Source organism: Dipodomys ordii, unplaced genomic scaffold, assembly GCF_000151885.1.
Source record: "Dipodomys ordii isolate 6190 unplaced genomic scaffold, Dord_2.0 Scaffold76, whole genome shotgun sequence".
In the NCBI taxonomy this organism is placed as follows: domain Eukaryota; kingdom Metazoa; phylum Chordata; class Mammalia; order Rodentia; family Heteromyidae; genus Dipodomys; species Dipodomys ordii.
In genome coordinates this window covers 9,344,237-9,364,344 of record NW_012267292.1, presented here as the reverse complement: position 1 = coordinate 9,364,344, position 20,108 = coordinate 9,344,237, and the positions used below count along the sequence as shown (strand labels likewise).

Genomic DNA, 20,108 nt, shown 5'->3' with positions numbered 1-20,108 from the left:
AAACAAAGGAGGAGGCTGCAATGCTTGGTAAGAAATGTACGCATTATCCTGCCCATGTAATTGTAACTCCTCTGTACAGCATGTTCACAAATAAAATAAAATTAAAAAAAAAAACAAGCAGTTGGGTTGTTCCTTTTTTTTTGGTCCAGTTGTGGGCCCTGAACTCTCGGCCTGGGCGCTGTCCCTCAGCTCTTCAGCTCAAGGCTAGCGCTCTACCATTTGAGCCACAGTACCACTTCTGGCTTTTTTCTTTTTGCTTATGTGGTGCTGGGGGATCGAACCCAGGGCCTCATGCATGCAAGGCAAGGGCTCCACCACTGAGCCACCTGCTAAGCCCCGGGTTGTTCCTATTTTTAACATGTTATGATTAATATTCCAACAAATAACCTATATATCTCTAATGTTACAAGTAGGAAAGCGTATCTGTAGGGGGAATTTCTAGAAGTGAATCTGCTGGGTTGGAGGGTAAAATGGCAACTCATACATGACAAACTGCTCTGCTACTTACATCCCACCCACATGTTGTCAGTACCCTTTCTTCTTGAGCCCTGTCACTTGAACCAAAGTGAGAAGGTAAAAAACAGTAAGCCCATTCAGGCTTCAAAACTAACAGTTTTCACATTATGAGTGAGACTGAACTTCTTTGCATATGTTTAAGGAGCACCGCATTCAGTATTTTGTGAACTAGCCATTTTTCTATGTCCATTTTGTTTCTCATGGGTTGACGTATTATATTTTTTAGAACACATTCATGAGATGAGTTATAAATGGTTGTTTATCTTTTTATGAATTATATATATTTATCTATTAAGAAGACTTAACAAAAAATAAAGTCAATCCAGGTGCTGGTGGCTCATGTCTATAAACCTAGCTATTCAAGAAGCTGAGATCTGAGGATTGAGGTTCAAAGCCAGCCCAGGCTGGAAAGCCCATGGAGATTCTTATCTCCAATTAACCACCAAAAAGCCAGAAGTGGAGGTGTGACTCAAGTGGCAGAGTGATGGCCATGAATGAAAAGGCCAAGTGACAGAGTGAGGCCCTGAGTTTAGGCCCAGCCAGTACTGATGTGTGTGTGTGTGTATGTGTATGTACAAGTGCATGTATGCATGCACACATACACACAGAGTAAAACATAGCAATCTTTTCTTTCTTTTGGCTTCTGGGTTTTGAGGCGTAATTAGAAAAGCCTTTGGAGGCAAGACTATTCTTTCCATTTTACAGAGTAAGAAGCTGAGGCTGAGAAATACTGAGAAACGTTTCTCTACTACATAGCTTGTTAGTAGCAGTGTACAATTGAAAGCTAGATCTCAATGCACCAAATTAATTTAAATTTGAAGGATTAGGGGACGTGGATGTTGTGTTGTTTTTCTTTTCTTTCTTTCTTTTTGGTTGGTCATGGGGCCTGAAATCTGGGCCTGGGCACTGTCCCTCAGCTCTTCAGCTCAAGGCTAACATTTTACTCTTGAGCCACAGTGCCACTTCTGGCTTTTTCTGCATATGTGGTGCTGAGGAATTGAACCCAGGGCCTCATGCATGCAAGGCAAGCACTCTACCACTGAGCCACCTTCCCAGCCCCTTCTTTTTTTTTTTTGGCAGACCTGGAGCTTGAACTTGGGGCCTGGGTATTGACCCTGAGATTTTGTGCTCAAGGCTAGCATTCTATTACTTGCGCCACAGTGCCACTTATGGCTTTTTTTGAATAGTTTATTGGAGATGGAAGTCTCACAGACTTCTCTCCTTGGGCTGGCTTCAAATGGTGATCCTGACATCTCAGCCTCCTGAGAAGCTAGCCACTGGCACCTAGCTGATCTGAATGTTCTTATACTTTCAAATATAGACTAAGTTCTTTATTTCTGCACACAGTAAAACATTTCAAAATAAAATTGAAAAATTTTTTCAATAGAAATGGCGCTCTGCTGACAGTCATGTCACACCATGGATTGAAGCGAGGCTCCATTTCTCTCTGACACAATTACTTACCCTCCTCCCCCAACTTCACTCACCTGTCTACTAGGGTGACATCACCTGCCTCTCTAGGCAGCTATTAGCACCACCTGTTTTGTTTTGCCTGAGACAGGATACCACTACATAGCATGGTTTAACCTTGAACTCACAGTCCTCCTGCCCCGTCTGCTGAGTTCAAGGATTACAGAAGTGTGCCACCACACTTCGCTTTACTTCTTTGGGGAGAAAGGTCTTTTAAAAAAGAGCCCTTACCTTTGATCTGGTCTAAATCGAGTGTCTGTCGGTGGTAACAAAGACTTTGACGATGGATCCATTTCATTTAACTCTAGAGCAAACTGTGTGAAGCCATAATATTGCTCATAGCCTTTGGGCATGGGATCTAAAAGAGAAAAACACCATTATCCCTGCATTGCACTTCATTCATGCTACCTTTTAATTCCTTCATCTTTCTCATTTCAGAGCAGCTAAAGTTCTTGCTCAGCACGAAAGTATTCTATTTGGATTAAAATATTCTGATTAGAAAATAAGTGCTGAATATTTTTCTATCAATTTTCTTTTCTATAAATTTTCTTCTGCCTTCAAGGATATAGTTCTCTTTTGTTTGGTCCTATATAATGCTGCAAATTTTCCATACTACTTGAGCTACATAATAATATAATTTGCTATTAAAACCTTTTAAAACCTCTAGATTGCTTTTCCTAACCAACTACACTCTCCATCCATTTTTGTTTTGTTTTATGTAGGTGATGGACAACTCTCTTAAACTTTGTCTTTTAGCATAAACAGTGTTGAACCAATAGTAAGTGGTCTTTGTTCCATACTAGCCTTCCTCTCATCCTTTAACCAACTCTTTTTATTTCTTGTGTAAATTCGGGCTTTTATTAGTGGGTCAGGTTTTCTTCACCAATTCTTGTTCCCTAAAATGTGACATCTTTTCTTTTTTCCCTTGCTGTAATGGTGTTTGAACTCAGGGCTTCAAATTTGCTGACAGAAGGTGTTCTATCACTTGAGCTGCACCCCAGCTCTTTTCTTCTTTTTTGGGGGTGGTGTTGGTGGAATGAGATCTCACAAATCAAGGGCTGTCCTCGGACTATGACCTTCCTATCTATGACTCCTGTGTAGCTGGGATTACAGGCATGAACCATCATACTTGGTCCTCATTTTAACTTTAGAAAAATTAAGTATATGGCTCTAACTTGAATTCGAGCTAAATACATCCCAAGTGTATGTGTAAAGCAAACTTAATGTAGACAAAAAAAATCTACCTCTAGCCTTAGCTCTTGGTATTTACACATCTACATCTAAATGTTGCCATGCTTTTGTCTGCAGATCATCTTTTGAAGTTCCAGAAGTCCCCCTGGTAACTCAATTCTGTTTCTTAAGCCTGGACAAAGTTTTCTACTGTGTCTTCCACTCTAGTCCTCCAATCACCAACGAAGAACGGTTGCTTTACCTCAAGAGACCCAGCGATGCTCAGGGCCAACATACAGACATAAAGTCAAGGAATTATAACAGCAACAACGTCAACATGTTTCTTTTAACATTCAAAGAGGAATTTGGAGAGGTTGCTCTCGTCTGTGAGATATACTAGAGCAGAGGAGAGACCATCCCCCTCCAAAATCTCACCTGTGCCTGCTCAAGCTAGTGGACAATTCATTGTGGTTTCCTGTCGATCTCTTCAGAGGAAGATGTGGCTACTGCCTATTGGAAGAGACATGGCTAGCGCCCCACACCTCAGTCATTCCTTGTATTTGCTAATGGAACACCAGTTCTCTTATGATTGCACTGCCCCATCCCCAGGCATGAACCAAAGTCCACCTAAATTTCCTCTGCCTGCCCTGTGGCCCACAATTGGTTCAGTGGTAGACCCCCTTCATGCTGATGGGCTGTATGCACATTGTTACTGAGAGGTCATACGAAATACTGCATTCCTGAGAATAAGGAGATATGTGAAAATCTGGCTTTTGTTTTCTCCCTGCCTGGCTCATGGTTATATAGGGGTAGACACTGAATTGTGACAACTATTTCCATGCATGAGGGAATATCATGGCAGACAAGGAGTGATAAAATGTGTCCTGACTGATCTGTGTCCTTAGAATGGGTAAGGTGCCAGGGAAACAAACCTGGAGCTACCTCTCACTTATTCTTAAGAGGACATATCCTCATGAGATTTTTTTTTTTGTCTTATGTTAGCTATACAGGGTGGGGGAGCAGTATTTCATTGTTACATTCCACATAAGGTTATAGTATAATCCAATCAATTTCACCCCCTTTGTTATACTTCCTGTTCCCTCTCTTAAAAAATGTCATCTCCAACAGGTACCCCAGTTTCTTTTTCATATTTACAATTTATCCTCCTGGTTTAAGCCATTAATAGTAAAGTTTTAAAGCCATTAATTAGTAAAGTTTTCTTTCTGTTAAGCTTTTATCAGCCTAAGTATGTTAAAAGCTCTAGTTCATAACAGGTTTTACAAATGACCCTGCCTTGGTATTTATCTTTCAGACGTGGATGGATTAAGGGGACATGATGAGGTAGCTCAGAGTTCTCTTGCCTTTCTCCCCACAGTTGCTTCAAGGTCTCAGAGTCCTGTGGAAATCACAGGCTATCAAAAGGCATATATATGGACTGGGTCAATTTGGGACCTCTCACTCTTGAAAACTTCATTTTCTCCTCTTGGTATTATAGAATGACTGCCTGCATGCCACTGAAGTTCCTTCAAGGTGCCTCTATAGTCGGTCTGACATGTATACTAGTAATGGCAATGGCCTCCTGGGATGAACAATCCAGGACCAAGCAGCCCCACTGAGGTTCTGCTGGAAAGGGACCAGGACTCTGAAAAGTGATTACATGAAGGAAATAAAGGCCAACGCCATTACCCTGGCTCACAGCAGATACAGGCTGGAGACCCAAGTGGAGCTGACTCCTGTCTAAGGGTGGATCCTCTTACCCTTCCCACCCAAGGTCTCTCTGCCTGGGGTAGCTAAGCACCCAAACTCACTGGCTCTCCAGACGCATATGGAGGATGAGGAGCCTCCACAGTAGATGCTTTCATGCCATTTCCCAAACAGCCGGTGCACGGCCTTTCCACTCCTGTCGAAGACTGTGCCTTCAATCTCGTGGGCATTAGTGCTCCAGTATTTTGCCTAAGATGCAAATGACAGATGTCTGAGTGGTACTACAAAAGGATCAGCTTATTACAGATGCTAAATAAAGAAAACTAAAGGTAAAGAAAGAGGAAGGACTATAGACTGATTTTGTACAGCACCACTGGTTTACCAGTTCTGGGTTCTCATTAACCAACAAGAAGGTGTGTGTCCAAAAAGTATATATACAGATACTATTTACCTCAGATACATGTTCTAAGCCCTTGCCAAGGTTTGAACTCAAGGCCTTGTGCTCTTGCTTGGCTTTCTTGCTAGCACTCTACCATTTGAGCCACACCTCCACTCCAGCATTTTGCTGGCTAACTGGAGATGGAGTCTCAAAAACTTTTTCTCCTGGTTTGGCTTCAAACCACAGTTATCTGGATCTTAGTACCCTGAGTAGCTAGGATTACAAGTTTGATTCACTGGCACCCCGCTACATACTTTTGCAAGAAGACTTAAAAAGTACTTTTAGCAATATTTTAGTATATGATTCATTGTTATTAACTGTATCTATCAAGTAACAATTAGTTCTCCTGAACTTATTCCTGCCCATTGAAATCCTATATCTTTTGACCAAGGCTTCTCAATTCTCACTGCTACCAGTGAGAACCACTATTCCACTTCCTGTTAAAGAGTTCCACCTTTTCAGATTCCATATATAAATAAGACCATGTGTATTTTTTTATCTACGCTTAATTATTTCACTCAATATAATGTCTGCCAGGTTATCTATGCTGTCACAAATGAGGACTTCATCCTTTTTTATGGCTGAATAAAATTCCATTGTATACATATACACCACATTTTCTTTAGCCTTCTGTTGAAAGACACTTAGGCTGATTCTGCACTTTGGCTACTGTGAGTAATTGCAATCAATACCGGAATACAGATGTCCCTTCCACAGACTGATTTCATTTTCTTTGGATTTATGCCCATGGTAGAATTGCTGGAACAATATCTGGAGAATCTGTTTTCCCTATGGTTGTACTAATTTATATCACTAACATATTGTAAGGGTTCTGTTTTTCCACAGCCTTCCGAACATCTATCTTTTATCTCTTTATAATAGCTATTCTAAGAGATAGCTCAAGAAGTGGTGCCATGGCTCCACTTGAGAGAAAAAGTTCAGGGGCAGCCCCAAGGCCCAGAGTTCAAGCCACATGACTGACAGGGGGTAGGGTAGGGAGGGGATCTTTCTTTTTGAGAAATGTTTGTTGAGATACTTTGCCTTTTTTTGGTGTGGGTAAGATCAAAGCCAGGGTCTTTTGGTAAGTGCTTTATCACTCAAGTATATCTCTAGCTCCTTTTCCCATTTTAAAATAAGATTATTTTCTTGTTTTTATGTTGAGTTTTTAAAATATTTTGTATGTTAACATCGTATCAGACATAGTTTGAAAATATGTTCTCCTTATTCTGTAGGTTTCTTCCCTGTACAGATTGTTTCTCTTTGCTGTGAGAGGCATGTTTGTTTGATTCAATTCCATTTGAATATTTTTGCTTTGTTGCCTGTGTTTTAGGAATCTACCCAAACCATTACTGTTTGGATCAACACCATAGGGCTTTTTCCACTGAGTTTTCTTTGAGTAGCTTTACAGTTTTAGCTCTTAAGTTTTAAGACTTTTATTTAGTTAGTTTTTTGTCAGTCATGGGGCCTGAACTCTGGGCCTGGGTGCTGTCCCTCAGCTCTTCAGCTCAGGGCTAGCGCTCTACCACTTGAGCCACAACGCCACTTCCGGCTTTTTTTCTTTTTGCTTATGTGGTGCTAAGGAATCGAACCCAGGGCCTCATGCATACAAGGCAAGCGCTCTACCACTGAGCCACCTTCCCAGCCCCCACTTCTGGCCTTCTGAGTGGTTAATTGGAGATAAGAGTCTCACAGACTTTCTTGCCCAGGCTGGCTTTGAACCATGATCCTCAGATCTCAGTCTTCTGAGTAGCTAGGATTACAGGCATGAGCCACTGGTGCCCAGCTGCCCTTTAGATTTTTGTATGTGGGATGAAATAAAGAGTTTCACTGCTCTGCATGTGGATATTCAATTCTTCCCCCAACACCATTTATTAAAGAGACTTTCTTTTTCTCATCATGTGTTCTTGGTGTCTTTGTTGAAAATCAGTTAACTGTAAATGCATGGGTTTGTTTCTGGGCTATCTATATTGTTTTCATTGGTCTATGTATCTGTTAAGCCTAGATATTCTCTCTCTCTCTTTCTCTCTCTCTCTCTCGCACACACACACCCTCTCCCTCCCTCCTTCCCCTTTCTTTTCTTCTTTTCCAATATCACCGTTAGTTATTTAATAAAAATTAATGGTTAACTTTGCCATTTGTAACTTGGATCCAATGTCTGCATAGGATACATCCCCCCATCACGTTTGCTATGTGTGGTTCAGGAATGAAAGTCTCTTCAGACCCTTGCCTAAGAGCATGGCTGGTCTCTAAGATCCCTTCTGTGGGGCAGCTGTCTCATGCCTGCCATTGTCACTTACAGAGTTATATGTCTGACCACGATAATTTAAAAGAAAATTAACTTGTAATTTTTTTTCCTCCACAGGAAGTAGATAGTCATTTGCAAAAATTTTCAGGACATTACTCAAAATTTCCAATTTCTTTGATTAGGGCTGCTTATCTAGTACACAGGACCTTTATCTGTGTACATTTTCACAGAGCACTGGTTGTGATCTGTGAGGTCTGCACACAGTGGCAGACCAGCACATCCCAGCTCAATTCAGCGTTTTGGGTTTCAAACAGTACCACTGTCCAGCCAGCAGAGGGAGCGCCCCACTCCCTTGAGATGACCTCCCTGCTCTCCCCCCCTCCCCCAATAATCTCCCAACTACCTAGCTTCCCTAAGAATCTCTATAAAGAACAGAAGGCATTGCTCTATAGATAAAAAATAAAAAGTCCTAGCAATATTTCCAGCTGAATCAGAAGTCATATTTGGAAACCAATAAATTTGAGTGGCATTTCCAGGCCATGTTTTGGTGGTTCAGCTTCAAACCTCCAAGCCTGTTGATAGAAATGGAAGGAAGGAACAGGAACAACAGTGTCTCAGAGGTGAAGGAATTTAAAATTGAGTTACCCATCTATATAAAAGAGGGGAAAAGCAATAGTCCAAACCTAGGCTCACTGAAAAACAAGGGTCAGATTTTTCTCTCAGGGATATTCACTAAAAAACCGAAGGCTGACACTGGACAGGAAGTCAGAGGGTGAGTCACAGTCCATGGGTAACTGACTGGAGGCATATCCAATATTCATCTTATAACTACAATAATTTCATCTCTGAAGCTGGGCATGGTAGCACACACCTGTAATACCAGCACTTGAGAGGCTTTAGGTAGAAGGATTGCAAGTTTTGAGGCCTACTTGGACTACCCAGTGAGATCCTGATTCAAAAAACAACAGCTAGGTCTACCTTGTAGACCAGGCAGAGAACAGGACATTGCTAGTGACTCCTGTCATCCTAAGTTACAGGGGAAGCAAAACTAGGAGGACAGCAGTCCAGGCTGATACAAACATAAAGAAAGACCATGTCTTGAAAATAATCAATGCAGATAAGGCCTGGGAGAGTGGTTCAAATATTGGAATGCCTGCCTAGCAAGCATAAGGCCCTGGGTCTAACCCCAGTAGTGCCCAAACAAACAAAAAGCCCTCAAACAACAACAATAACAAAAACTCTCTCTCAGACCTTGAGTGAATGGGACAGGTGAGGGTAGACATGGAGTAGAGCACATGTCCTTGGCAAAAACATTGACACCCAAATGGTTTTCCCATGGATCAAGGGTAACACACCTCTGTTCCAGACTGCTTTTTGTTGTTGTTGTTGGTGGTGGTGGTCATGGTGCTTGAACTCTGGGTCTGGGCACTGTCCCTGAGCTCTTCAGCTCAAGGCTAGCACTCTACCACTTGAGCCACAGCGCCACTTCTGATTTTCTGGTGGTTAATTGGAGATAAGAGTCTCCTGGACTTTCCTGCTCAGGTTGGCTTTGACCGGGATCCTCAGATCTCAGCCTCCTGAGTAGCTAAGATTACAGGTGTGAGCCACCAACGCCCAGCTACCTTTGCTTCTTTTGCAGACAGCTTAAGCAAAGCTTCCAGGAGGGCATCATTTAGATTTTGCCACGCAAAGTTGTCATGGCCAGTTTTCTATCTGTTTACAACTTCATTGGACTTGTAGATTATAACGAAGACCCCATTCAGCTTCATCCTAAGAACCCGCCCCCCCTAGATGCTGCAGACTTGTATGAAATTCCACAGTGGGACCTCACCTCTCAGCTCACCATTTTGATCTGAGCTAAATGTAAATATTTCTGAACAAGGGTAATACTTAAAAACCACATTAAGTAAATGCATTTTTAAGAGGAAGAGGTGGAGGAGAGAGGAGGAAGAGAAGATGGAGGACAGCCTCAAGTCAAGGTAGCTGGAAAAGACAATCATATATCTACTGCATCTGGCCCATCTTTCTCTAATGTTAGGAGCTCTGTTGTGAGCTGGGCACCAGGCAGCAGGGCTACAGGAGTAAGCTACCTAGCCTAGCATGAGGATGGTGAGGAGGCTGTGGAGAGAAAGAAACAGGTAAAGCAATCACTACCAAGCTGAAAACCCAGTAGTCACCAAAACTCTGAAGGAAAGGCAATATGAAAAAGAGTGAAAGATTGATTAGGGTGAAGATTCAGGAATCTGAGTGGTCAAGGCAGAAGGAAATGAGGAAGGGCCAGTGAGGTGATAGGGTAAGGAGAAAGCGATGGGAAGAAGGAGGAGCGAGCGGACTTTGGGGAGGAAGGAGGGGAGAGTGTGTATGTTGTATATGCAAATGTGTGTATGTGTGCCAAGGGCTATGGATGGGGAGGACGGGCTGTTAGGAGCCACGCAGGCCTTTGTAAGGATGTAAGCTTTTACTCCAAGGAACATGGAAGGTGCTGGAGGGATTTTTTCAAAAGAATAATGTGGCATCAATTCCTTCTTTCCCCTTCCCTTCTTCTTCCCCCCTCTCCTCCCTTCCTCCATTCTTTCTGCCTTCTCTCCCTTGTACTCCCCATCCTCCCCACTTAGTTCCCTCTTTCTTTCTTGAAATAGACTTGTGAATGCTAGGTAATTACTTTACCACTTGAGCCCTGACACCAGTGTTGGGATAAGCTTCTCTTTTCTTTCTGTGTTAGGTCTAGGGATTGAGCTCAGGGCCTGGGTGCTGTCATTGAGCTTTTATGAACTACCACTTGATCCATAGCTTCACTTTGGGCTTTTGGTGATTAACTGGAGAAAAAGAGTCTGGACTGGCTTTGAACCAGGATCCTCAGATCTCAGTCTGAGTAGGTAGGATTGCAGGTGGGAGCCACTGGCACCCAGTGCTATGAGTTTCTTATAGTAAACATATGAACTCACTGTACAGCCCAGACTGGCCTCAAAATTGCAATCCTCCTGGCTGTAGTTTGCTGAGTGCTGGGACTATAGATATGTACCATCACACTCAGCTTTATGTTAACCTAATTCAATAATATTAAGTGCATCCATCATATACAATCATCACCACTATCAATTTCCAGAATGTTCTCATCTTCCCAAATCAAAACTCCATATATATGAAAGGCCAATTCCCCATTCCTCCCTACTCCAGCCCATGGAAATCACTCGCTCTGCTTTCTGTCTGTGAATGTGGCTCCTCTGGGATCCTCGTGTAATTGGATCATACAGTCTGTGTCTTCCTGAGTCTGGCTTACCCCACTTAGACATATGCCATAGTGTCTTTATAGTGTACTGGTGTTGTGGCACCGTGGCAACATTCTGGCTCTGGGATGAGGATGGGCAGCAGGGGCAGGGGGGAGAGCAGGAGGAGGGAGGCTAGAGAGGACATGGTGTTGGTCCAGATGACACAGTGGGCTGGGGCTAGGGAGCTTCTGGCACAAAGGTCCCGTGAAAGATCCCTTAAGATGGCCTGTGTCCTGAGGACCTGAATCCGCAGGTCGGCCCATCCAGCGTGAGAGCTCGGGGCGGGGGGGGGGGGGGGGGGATGGGGGGCTGCTCTGGTTACCTTTATGAAGTTCACTTTGCAGTGGCAGGAGTCGTCACTTAGGTTCTTGATGACAATCTCTCCATAGTGCTCAATCCACCTCTGACCACTTAAGATATTGTGGATGCAAGAGGTCACTTTGTTCCACTCAAAATGATCTCCGAAACTAAAAGGGAGGAGAAAGCCAAAGTAACGATTCCCAGAAGAGCCAGTGGCCAATGCAAATGAACTCTGCTGTCCCCAAGTTAAGCCAGGTGACAAACCGCTCAGCCCCTCCCTCCAGGCTTTGGGTATCCTGTGATTTGAGCTGCTGTTCCCCATGGAGCTGCCAGGACAGGGTCAGATTCCCCCATGCTGGAAACCAGTGAGAGCTTCACTAATGTAACCAAACTAGGATGGGAGAAAGATACATTTTTTAAAAAATTTCATTTTACTAGGGCTTGAATTCAGGTCCTAGATGCTGTCCCTTAGCTTTTTCATTCAAGGCTGACATTCTACCATTTGAGCCACACCTCTACTTCTGGCTTTTTGGTGGTTAACTGAAGAGTCTCACAAACTTTCCTAATTTTTCTTCCTTGATCTCACTTTGGACCATGATGCTCAGATTTCACTCAGCCTCCTGATTAGTTAGGGTCACAGGCATGAGTCCCCAGTGCCTGACTGTTAGGAGAGTTCTATACAATTTGTACAATTACACCTTTTACCAGAAGAAAGTATTTATATAGTACTTATGGAGCTAAGTGCCAAGGGCAATCTGTAGCAAGAGGCAGAGCGAGTAGGTAAAGCACTCCAGCTTTTGTTCAGGAATTCTGATAATCATTTTATAGGAGTAAGTACCAGTAATCCCTGTAAGGTCAAGGCCATGTCTTTCTTAAAGGCAATTACAAAAGAGTAAGGCATGACCAGCTTAAAGAAAAACTCCCATTCTTAATCTTCATTAGGAAATAGACATGAGTTTCTAAAAATCTACTCAGGGAACTTTAATTTGTGGGAGGCATTTCCACTTGAGGGGGAAAAAAACTCATGAGCTAATGAGATTTGCCAGATGAGACAATCTGAACCCACTGCCCATCAGATAAAAAGAACAAAACAAGGATGAGGATGGATCAAGTAGGAGAATGCCTGCCCGGTGTGCAAAAGGTTCTATATTTCATCCCTAGCTCTGCAAGAAGAGAAAAGGGAAGATTAAAACATACCCCCAGTGCCCTGGATGGTGAGAACCCTGTCACTACGGTGAATTCTCAGCTCTAAAATTCTGTAAGTTCCTAGCCACACAAGAGGAACTTACGCTGGTAGAGTCACATGGGTTGTGCCAATTGGGACAATTTCCATGGATTTGCCCCAGAATTTATTTTTCCATCTCATATCTGAAACAAAATACCAAATATTACATATTTAGCAAGAAATCTACATAGATAAGAGTTCTTAGTCTAGCTAACTGATGTTAAAATACAACCATTTTAGATTATCCTATAGGATGGCTTTCCATGTCATATAGCAGAACCAAGGAAACTAAAATTATAAAACAAAATTCTCTCCTTGGAAGAATTAACAGTGTGAATTCATACATGAAAACAAGTAGTTACCACAGAGAAGGGCAACTATAAATGTGTTGCAAGTTCAATGGATCTGGGAAAGAAGGCCTACCTGAAAGCCTGTGGAAGACATCAGAAGAGGCTTGTCAGAAGGAGCCATTTAAATAGGGCTTTGTAGGAGTTCATCAGGCAGAGAAAAAGCAACTCAAGGCAGAGGAAGGAGCTCACTCAAGGAAGCAGAGATGGAGGAAGAGAGTGGAGTGTGGAAGCTAGTGGTTCATACCTGTAATCCTAGCTACTCAGGAGACTGAGTTCTAAGGATCTTTGTTCAAAGGCAGTCTGTACAGAAAAGTCCATGAGATTCTTATCTCCAATTAACCACCCAAAATCCAGAAATGGAAGTGTAGCTCAAGTGGTAGAGCGTTAGTCTTGATTTTAAAAAGCCAACTGAGAGCTGGAGGCCTAGAGTTCAAGCCCCAGTACTACACAGACAGACCAGACTGACAGATACACAGACACAGACACAGACACACACACACACACACACACACACATGCACACACACACACACAGAGTAGCATGTGTTCTGTCCTATGGACCAACGGTTGTCTGAGAAGAAGAGTAGAAAGTCACATTGAGACTACAAAACAGAGGGCACCCTAAGCCAGGCTAACAAATCTGCTTTGTGTACACTGGGGAAAATAAACATGGAACTGCTGTGATTAGATACCAAGTTCAGACAACTGAAATCACATGGAGAAAGGAATCAAGGAGAGATTAAAAACAAGAAAACAAGAGGCCATTGTACTTGTCCAAGAATAATCAGGAATGCAGCAAATCAAGACAGTAACTGTGGGTCACACAGAAATATAATTCTAACAAGCAGAAATGGACAAAACTGACTGGTAAATTAGATCTGAGAAAGAGAAAATATTCATAAATGTCAGACTTTTCCAGCCTGCACGAATGCTAGTAACATGAGAGGAGACAGAACAGTCCTGACTGACTACTGTGCTGAGGACAGACACACTACAGGAGAATGAGGGTGGGCGCAGGAAGGCCAGACTGCTGCTGGGGTCCAGTTGAGAGAGGAAAGATTTAGCTGAGGAAGTACCTGGATACATAGTATATGTTTCCATTTATGTGAGAAACTTCAAATAGGCAAATTGTGACAAAGAGCTTTAATCAGGAGTTGACCCAGGCTGAGGGATGTGGGCGGAAAATAGAGGGCTTGGTAAAGAGTTTCAAAAAACAGTTGTGGTGATAACTCTACAAATCAGAGTATAAGAAATAAACGAAGCCAGGCACTGGTGGCTCACGCCTGTAATCCTAGCAACTCAGGAGGCTGAGATCTGAGGATCATGGTCCAAAGCCAGTCCGGGCAGGAAAATCTGTGAGACTCTTATCTCCAATTAACCACCTGAAAACTGAAGTGGTGCTATGGCTCAAGTGGTAGAGTGCTAGCCTTGAGCTGAAGAGCTGAGGGCAGTGCCCAGGCCCAGAGTTCAAGCCCTACGACTGACAAAAAAAAAAAAAACAGGAAAAAAAGAGAAAGAAACCACTGAATTGAATGCTTTATACAATATGAAAATATCTCAATAAAATTGCTATGAAAAAGAACTGTCTAAATAAAAAAATAACAATGTTTTATAGGGTTTGTAACATATGTAAGTAAAATGTATATTAAAGTAGAGCAAAGTTGAGAGAGGAAAACTTGAAGTATAGTTTACAAAGTTTCTTATACCACACATGAAGTGGCATAATATTACTTGAGGGTAGGTTGTAATACATTGAAGATATCTAATATGAATTGTGTATGCGCGTGTACATGTGTGTGTCTGTGTGTTTGTGTGTGTGTGCGTGCACGCATGCGCACCTGCACTGGAGCTTAAACTCAGGACCTGAGTGCTGTCCCCTAGCTTTTCTGCTTAAGACTTGTGTTCTACCACTTGATCCACCCCTCCATTTCCAGCTTTTTTGGTGGTTGACTGGAGATAAGAGTCTCATGGACTTTCCTGCCTGGGCTGGCTTTCAATCACCATCCTCAAATCTCAGTAGCTAGGCTTACAAGAATGAGCCACTAGTGCCTGGCTATAATATATATCTTAAAGTAACAAGACACAAATCAGACATGTATAAATAATAACCCAACAGAGAAGATGAAATAGAATTGTTGAACGTATTCAGATTCACCAGTGGTGGCCCTGGGAAGAAGAGGCAGCTGGAAAGATGACCAGCTTGCATCCATGGCCTTTCCTCCCATGCCTCCTCAGCATCTGCTATAATGCACAGTTCTAGACCTGGGAACATCCACCTGGCTGAGCAGCAGATCCTATGAGGAACATGTGGTTCTACAATCCAGGCAAGCCGATGAGAACTGGTGCATTACTGTAACAGGCGACTGAGTCTGATGCACAGACAAGAGCAAGCTCATCATGAGGAGAAGGTTGAGAAATTCCACAGTCAACTAATGGGCCAGGAATCCTGCAAGTGTTACTGTAGTAGAATCAGACTGCTAGACTTTGTCACATTCAGAAGTAACTTATTTGAAATAGAGTGAGTGTTAAGACAGAAAATACTTAGATAATAAGTAAGCTAGTCCTTCTTCCTTATTTTATTTTTTGGTGCCAGTACTGGGGCTTGAACTCAGAGCCTTGAGCTCTCATTTGACTTTTTCACTCGATGCTGGTGCTTTACTACTTGAGCTATACACATCCACTTCTGGCTTTGTTTTAACTGGCTAATTGGAAATAAGAGTGTCACAAATAATTCTGTCTGGCTTTGAGTCACAATCCTCAGATCTCAATTCTGAGATCTCAATACCTCTCAAGTAGTTAGCATTACAGGCATGAGTCACCAGCACCTGGCTGTACTTTCTTCTTAATGTTAACTTAGAGAGCTAGGGATATAAATGCTTAGGTCAGGAAAAAAAAAACAAAAAACCTCTTTGTTTAGTTTTAGAAATTGAATAAGATATACCAACTCAGAAACTTTTGGCATATTATTTGGAGTTTAACGAAATATATAATTTATTCTTGGTGAGTTTATATTAGTAATTTGAAAAGGAAATACCAAGAAAAGCCAGCTCATCCTTAAACTTAGGTCATTTGTTTTTAAGACACAATAAATGATTTTACTGGATCATTACGTTTCTTTTGGAGCATACAATGTGCTGTGCTAATTAACAAATCACTAAATGCACTGTTATGTACCATGGCAATGGTGTGAAGTCTAGGTTCCGAATAAGAAGCATGCTTTACCTTTACCTTTTAGACTTTAAAACTATAATTGTGTGTGTGTGTGTGTGTGTGTGTGTGTGTGTGCATGTGCACATGTGCGCGCGCTAGTTCTGGAGCTTTGACTCAAGGGTTTGCATTCTTGCTTAGCTTTTATACTCAAGGCTGGTGTTCTATCCACTTAAGCCACCCCTCTACTTCTGGCTTTTTGCTGGTTAACTGGAGGTAAGTGTCCTAGATTTGTCTGTGTGGGCTGGCTTTGATCCAGAATCCTTAGATCTCAGCCTCCTGAGTAGTCAAGATTACAGTGAGCCACTGATTCCTAGCTAACACTGTAATTTTAAAGTAGTGCCACTTTGTTGAGTTCTGTCTGCACTTAGTCTTTCAGTCTTATTTTCAGTATCAAAACAAGAGCAGTTATGTAAAAATCAGATTGCAAATATAGGATCAATATGGCCTATAACCACTGTATCACAGATTATCCACTATGTATTTTCTACATGTTATTTCTCCAAAGGGCTGAGGGTTATACAAACTAAACTTTGTAGTTTAAACATGATTCTCAAAATTTTTTTCCAGCAACCCAGAAGTATGACTTTTTCATATGATCCTATATTTGTAATCAGATTTTACCATCTAAAAGTAATGTTCATAGGTTGGTTCAAGTGAAGGCTCTATATTAAAATAATTTTGGTAGAAGTTTGTCATGCTCAGTATTTTAGCATGAAAAGCTTCCTTAGTTATAAGGATTTTGGTATATTTCAGAGATATCAGTAAATAAAATATTATACTTATAAAAATCTATTTAAGTCTATTAAAAGAAGGTAAAGAGAGGGAAAGGATTAACAAAAAACAAATAGAGAACAAATTAACGAGAGTATATTTAAAAACCAACTGGGAAGGTGGCTCAGTGGTAGAGTGTTTGCCTTGCAGGCACGAGGCCCTGGATTCAATTCCTCAGCACCACAAAAATAGAAAAAGCTGGAAGTGCACTGTGGCTCAAGTGATAGAGCGCTAGCCTTGAGCTGAAGAGCTGAGGGACAGCAGCCAGGCCCAGAGTTCAAGCTCAACGACAACAACAAAAAATAAAACCAACTCCACAATAACTATAATCACAATAAATATAGATGTTCTAAGCAACTTAACTAAAAGGCAGAGAAATACTAGACTGCATGAAAATAAAGCAGGATTTGTACCTAGGAAATAGGTAGTATTGTCCAGGAAGAGAATGATTAAGAAAGAAGCCGAAGCCAGTGCCCGTGGTTCACCCTGTAATCCTAGATACTTAGAGGAGGCTGAGATCTGAAGATCAAGGTTCAAAGCCAGCTCAGGCAGGAAAATCTGTAAAACTCTTATCTCTAACCAACTACCAGAAAAGCTGGAAGTGGAACAGTGACCCAAGGGACACAAAAGCTCAGGGACATACCCTGGCTCTGAGTTCAAAGCCCAGGAGCAGCCCCAGGAGAAAAGTTGGTAAGACAGGGACTACTTTCAGAAGATTCCTCCCATTGAAAAAATACATAGTTTTAAGGGCTGAGGCTGTAGCTCAAGTGGTAGAGCATTAGCCTAACAACCATGAGGCCCTGAGTTCAATTCTTAGTACTAAAAAATCATCATCATCATCATCAACAACAACAATAAAACATAAAAAAATCCCCCATTGCTTTTAAGGAAGAGCCTTATAGGGCCAATAAGATTTTGCAGTTAAAAGTTAGGAACCCAGCTGGGTGCTGGTGGCTCACATCTGTGATCCTACTCAGCAGGCTGAGATATGAGGATCCCAGTTCAAAGCCAGCCCATGAAGAAAAGTCCAGGAGACTCTTACCTCCAATTAACCAACAAAACGCTGCAAGTGGAGGTGTGGCTCAAGTGGTAGAGCTCTAGCCTTGAGCATAAAAAAAAAAAAAGTTGAGGGACAGTGCCCAGGCCTTAAGTTCAAACCCAAGTACTGGCATTAAAAACAATAAACAAAATGGTGAAACAAAATGATCTCCCTGAATACTTAAAATCAACTAGTAGCAATCAACTAAAATTAAATGCTGAATATCAGTAAATAAATAAATGGTATGTATCAGCTATTGTCCAGAGCCTAGAAGTGGGGCCACCAATTGGAGCAGAGCATTATGAGGCCTCAACTCTTTGAGGATGACTGTTGATCTCAGCAAACATTTAAACAATTCCTCCACAAATAAACTCTATATATCATTACACAAAATGGAGGTCACATATGTCAGCACATTACCTTGCCAGAAAACGAAATTTCCAGACTCAGCATGGCAGGCTGAGATAGGTGGATGGTGACTGACCTGGTGGGACAAAAGACAGAAAAACAATAAACAAATGTCTGTTGTATTCTGCAAAATCTATTCCTTCTCCTGTGTTGAAAGGTAACACAAGGTGTAGAATTTAACTACAGAGGAATTGTAATTTCATAGTTTGACCTCCAGAGGGTGCTCCTGACACAATCAGCTCCCACTTCCTCAGACTGGTCAGGAGAGGAAAGCTGTGAATGGAAGTTTCCTAAGAAAGACCTAACTGCAAGTGATGGAGATAGATGCTTTGAAAGATGTAAAATTATAAGGACATTCTGGGATCTGCTGGGGTTGAGGTGGAGTACCAGAAAGAAGAGAGAAGGCTAATGATCAGTATCACTCCTTAGAACAATGTTTTAATATGTTACTTCTAAGTAACACAAAGATTTGTTCCCTTGGGCTCAGAAAATTTAACTCTTAAAAACTTAATCGCAAATCCAGCCTCTTCTAAAATCACTTACAAAACAAATAACCCAAGATAACTAAAATAAAAGAATGATAGTTTTTATATAAAAGAGCTAAACATAATTGTAGAGGAAGGTTTGCTGATGGCTAAGGACAAATACATTTCTCTATTGTCAAGGAAAAAATCACTTTTTGTTGAAAACAAACTATCCAACTTGTGGGCAGGGATGAGAAGGAAAAACTGGGAGAGAGAGGAGTGTCAGGTAAACCTGACTTATAAAATGGTAACCCCTCTGTACATCACCTTTATAATAACGATTAAAAATAATTACTTTAAAGAAAAACCTTTAAGCAGTAAGACAATAGGCTATCTCTGGTATTTGCTAAGAAGCTGAGAGTGAATGGTTTCTCTGTTCCTCTCCTCACAGGTCACCAGTGCCACAGACCATGCTCAGTACTGGTGAAGCCAGCAATGCTGACAGTGGAATTTCCAGGCAGCTCCATTTCAGACAACTGGTTCTTACACAGTATACTTAGAGCCCTGAGCCCTTTTAGATTATAAATGTGGAAGCTGAAATCGGAAGATGAGGAACTTCCCAAGGCACACAGATAAGGACAAAAATGAAGGAAAACTGAGTGCCACCATTGAACTCAATGGTTTACAAACTCCCAACACTTTAAGCAGCTGCACTGTATTATTAATGAAGAACTCAGAATCCTGAGCCCTGCTGGAAACACCCAGTTTTGTGGGAAGGGGAGGAGGAGGGAGGGCGGGAAGGAGATAGGGATGGCAACAACAGCTCCTCCCTTGTTCTGGACCCTCAGCATGGTTTGCTTTTTGTGTGCCACTCGGATAGGCAGAGAACGCCAGGGATGGAATGATCTAGAGCCATACACATACTCACAGACACAGGTGACTGGTGGGAGGCACCTGAGCAAAGCTGGGGCCAAAGAAAAAGACAAAAACCTTTCAGAGTACTCAGATAAGATTCCAGCTGCTGTGCAAAGTAGGAGGTGTTGTTGTGTTAGTCTTAGCTCCCCACAAGCCTCCTAAGAATGTGGGTCTCCTTCCTGTTCTACAAGGTTCCTGAGGTCAATTCCCACTTCAAGCGTTGATTGAGAAACCTAGCTTCTATACTGTGACTCTCTAGCTCTGCTTTCCTTTGTCATCTTGATAAAGTCCAACCACTTGGAGACAGGTCATATCACAAAATGCTGTACCTCCTTCTTTTTCTCTCATACCAGATAGCTTTCAACTAATAATCTAACTTTTTTGCTGGTACTGAAGCTTGAACTCAGGCCCTCATGCTCTTACTCTACTTGTTTGTTTGCAGCTGGCACTTCACCACTAAGCCATGCCTCCCCTCTGGCATTTTGCTGGTTAATTTAAAATGGAGTCTCTAGTACTTTTCTGCCCCCTCTGATTTCAACCTCCTGAGTAGCTAGGATTACAAACATGAGCTACCAGTGCATGGCTTCTAGTTAACTTTTAAACCATGGGTTCAT

At 42.0% G+C, this 20,108-nt stretch overlaps 1 protein-coding gene across 1 annotated transcript in view; it reads right to left on the bottom strand.

The window, feature by feature from the left end:
- Positions 1 to 20,108, bottom strand: part of Osbpl3 (oxysterol binding protein-like 3) — a 122,146-nt gene that overhangs the window by 5,927 nt on the left and 96,111 nt on the right. Inside the window, exons 13-17 of the mRNA XM_013024393.1 lie at positions 18,128 to 18,191; positions 12,403 to 12,481; positions 11,136 to 11,280; positions 4,965 to 5,109; positions 2,218 to 2,344 (exon numbers count right to left, since the gene is read on the bottom strand). Of these exons, the coding sequence (XP_012879847.1) occupies positions 2,218 to 2,344; positions 4,965 to 5,109; positions 11,136 to 11,280; positions 12,403 to 12,481; positions 18,128 to 18,191 (560 nt within the window). The remainder of the gene's footprint in view (positions 1 to 2,217; positions 2,345 to 4,964; positions 5,110 to 11,135; positions 11,281 to 12,402; positions 12,482 to 18,127; positions 18,192 to 20,108) is intronic.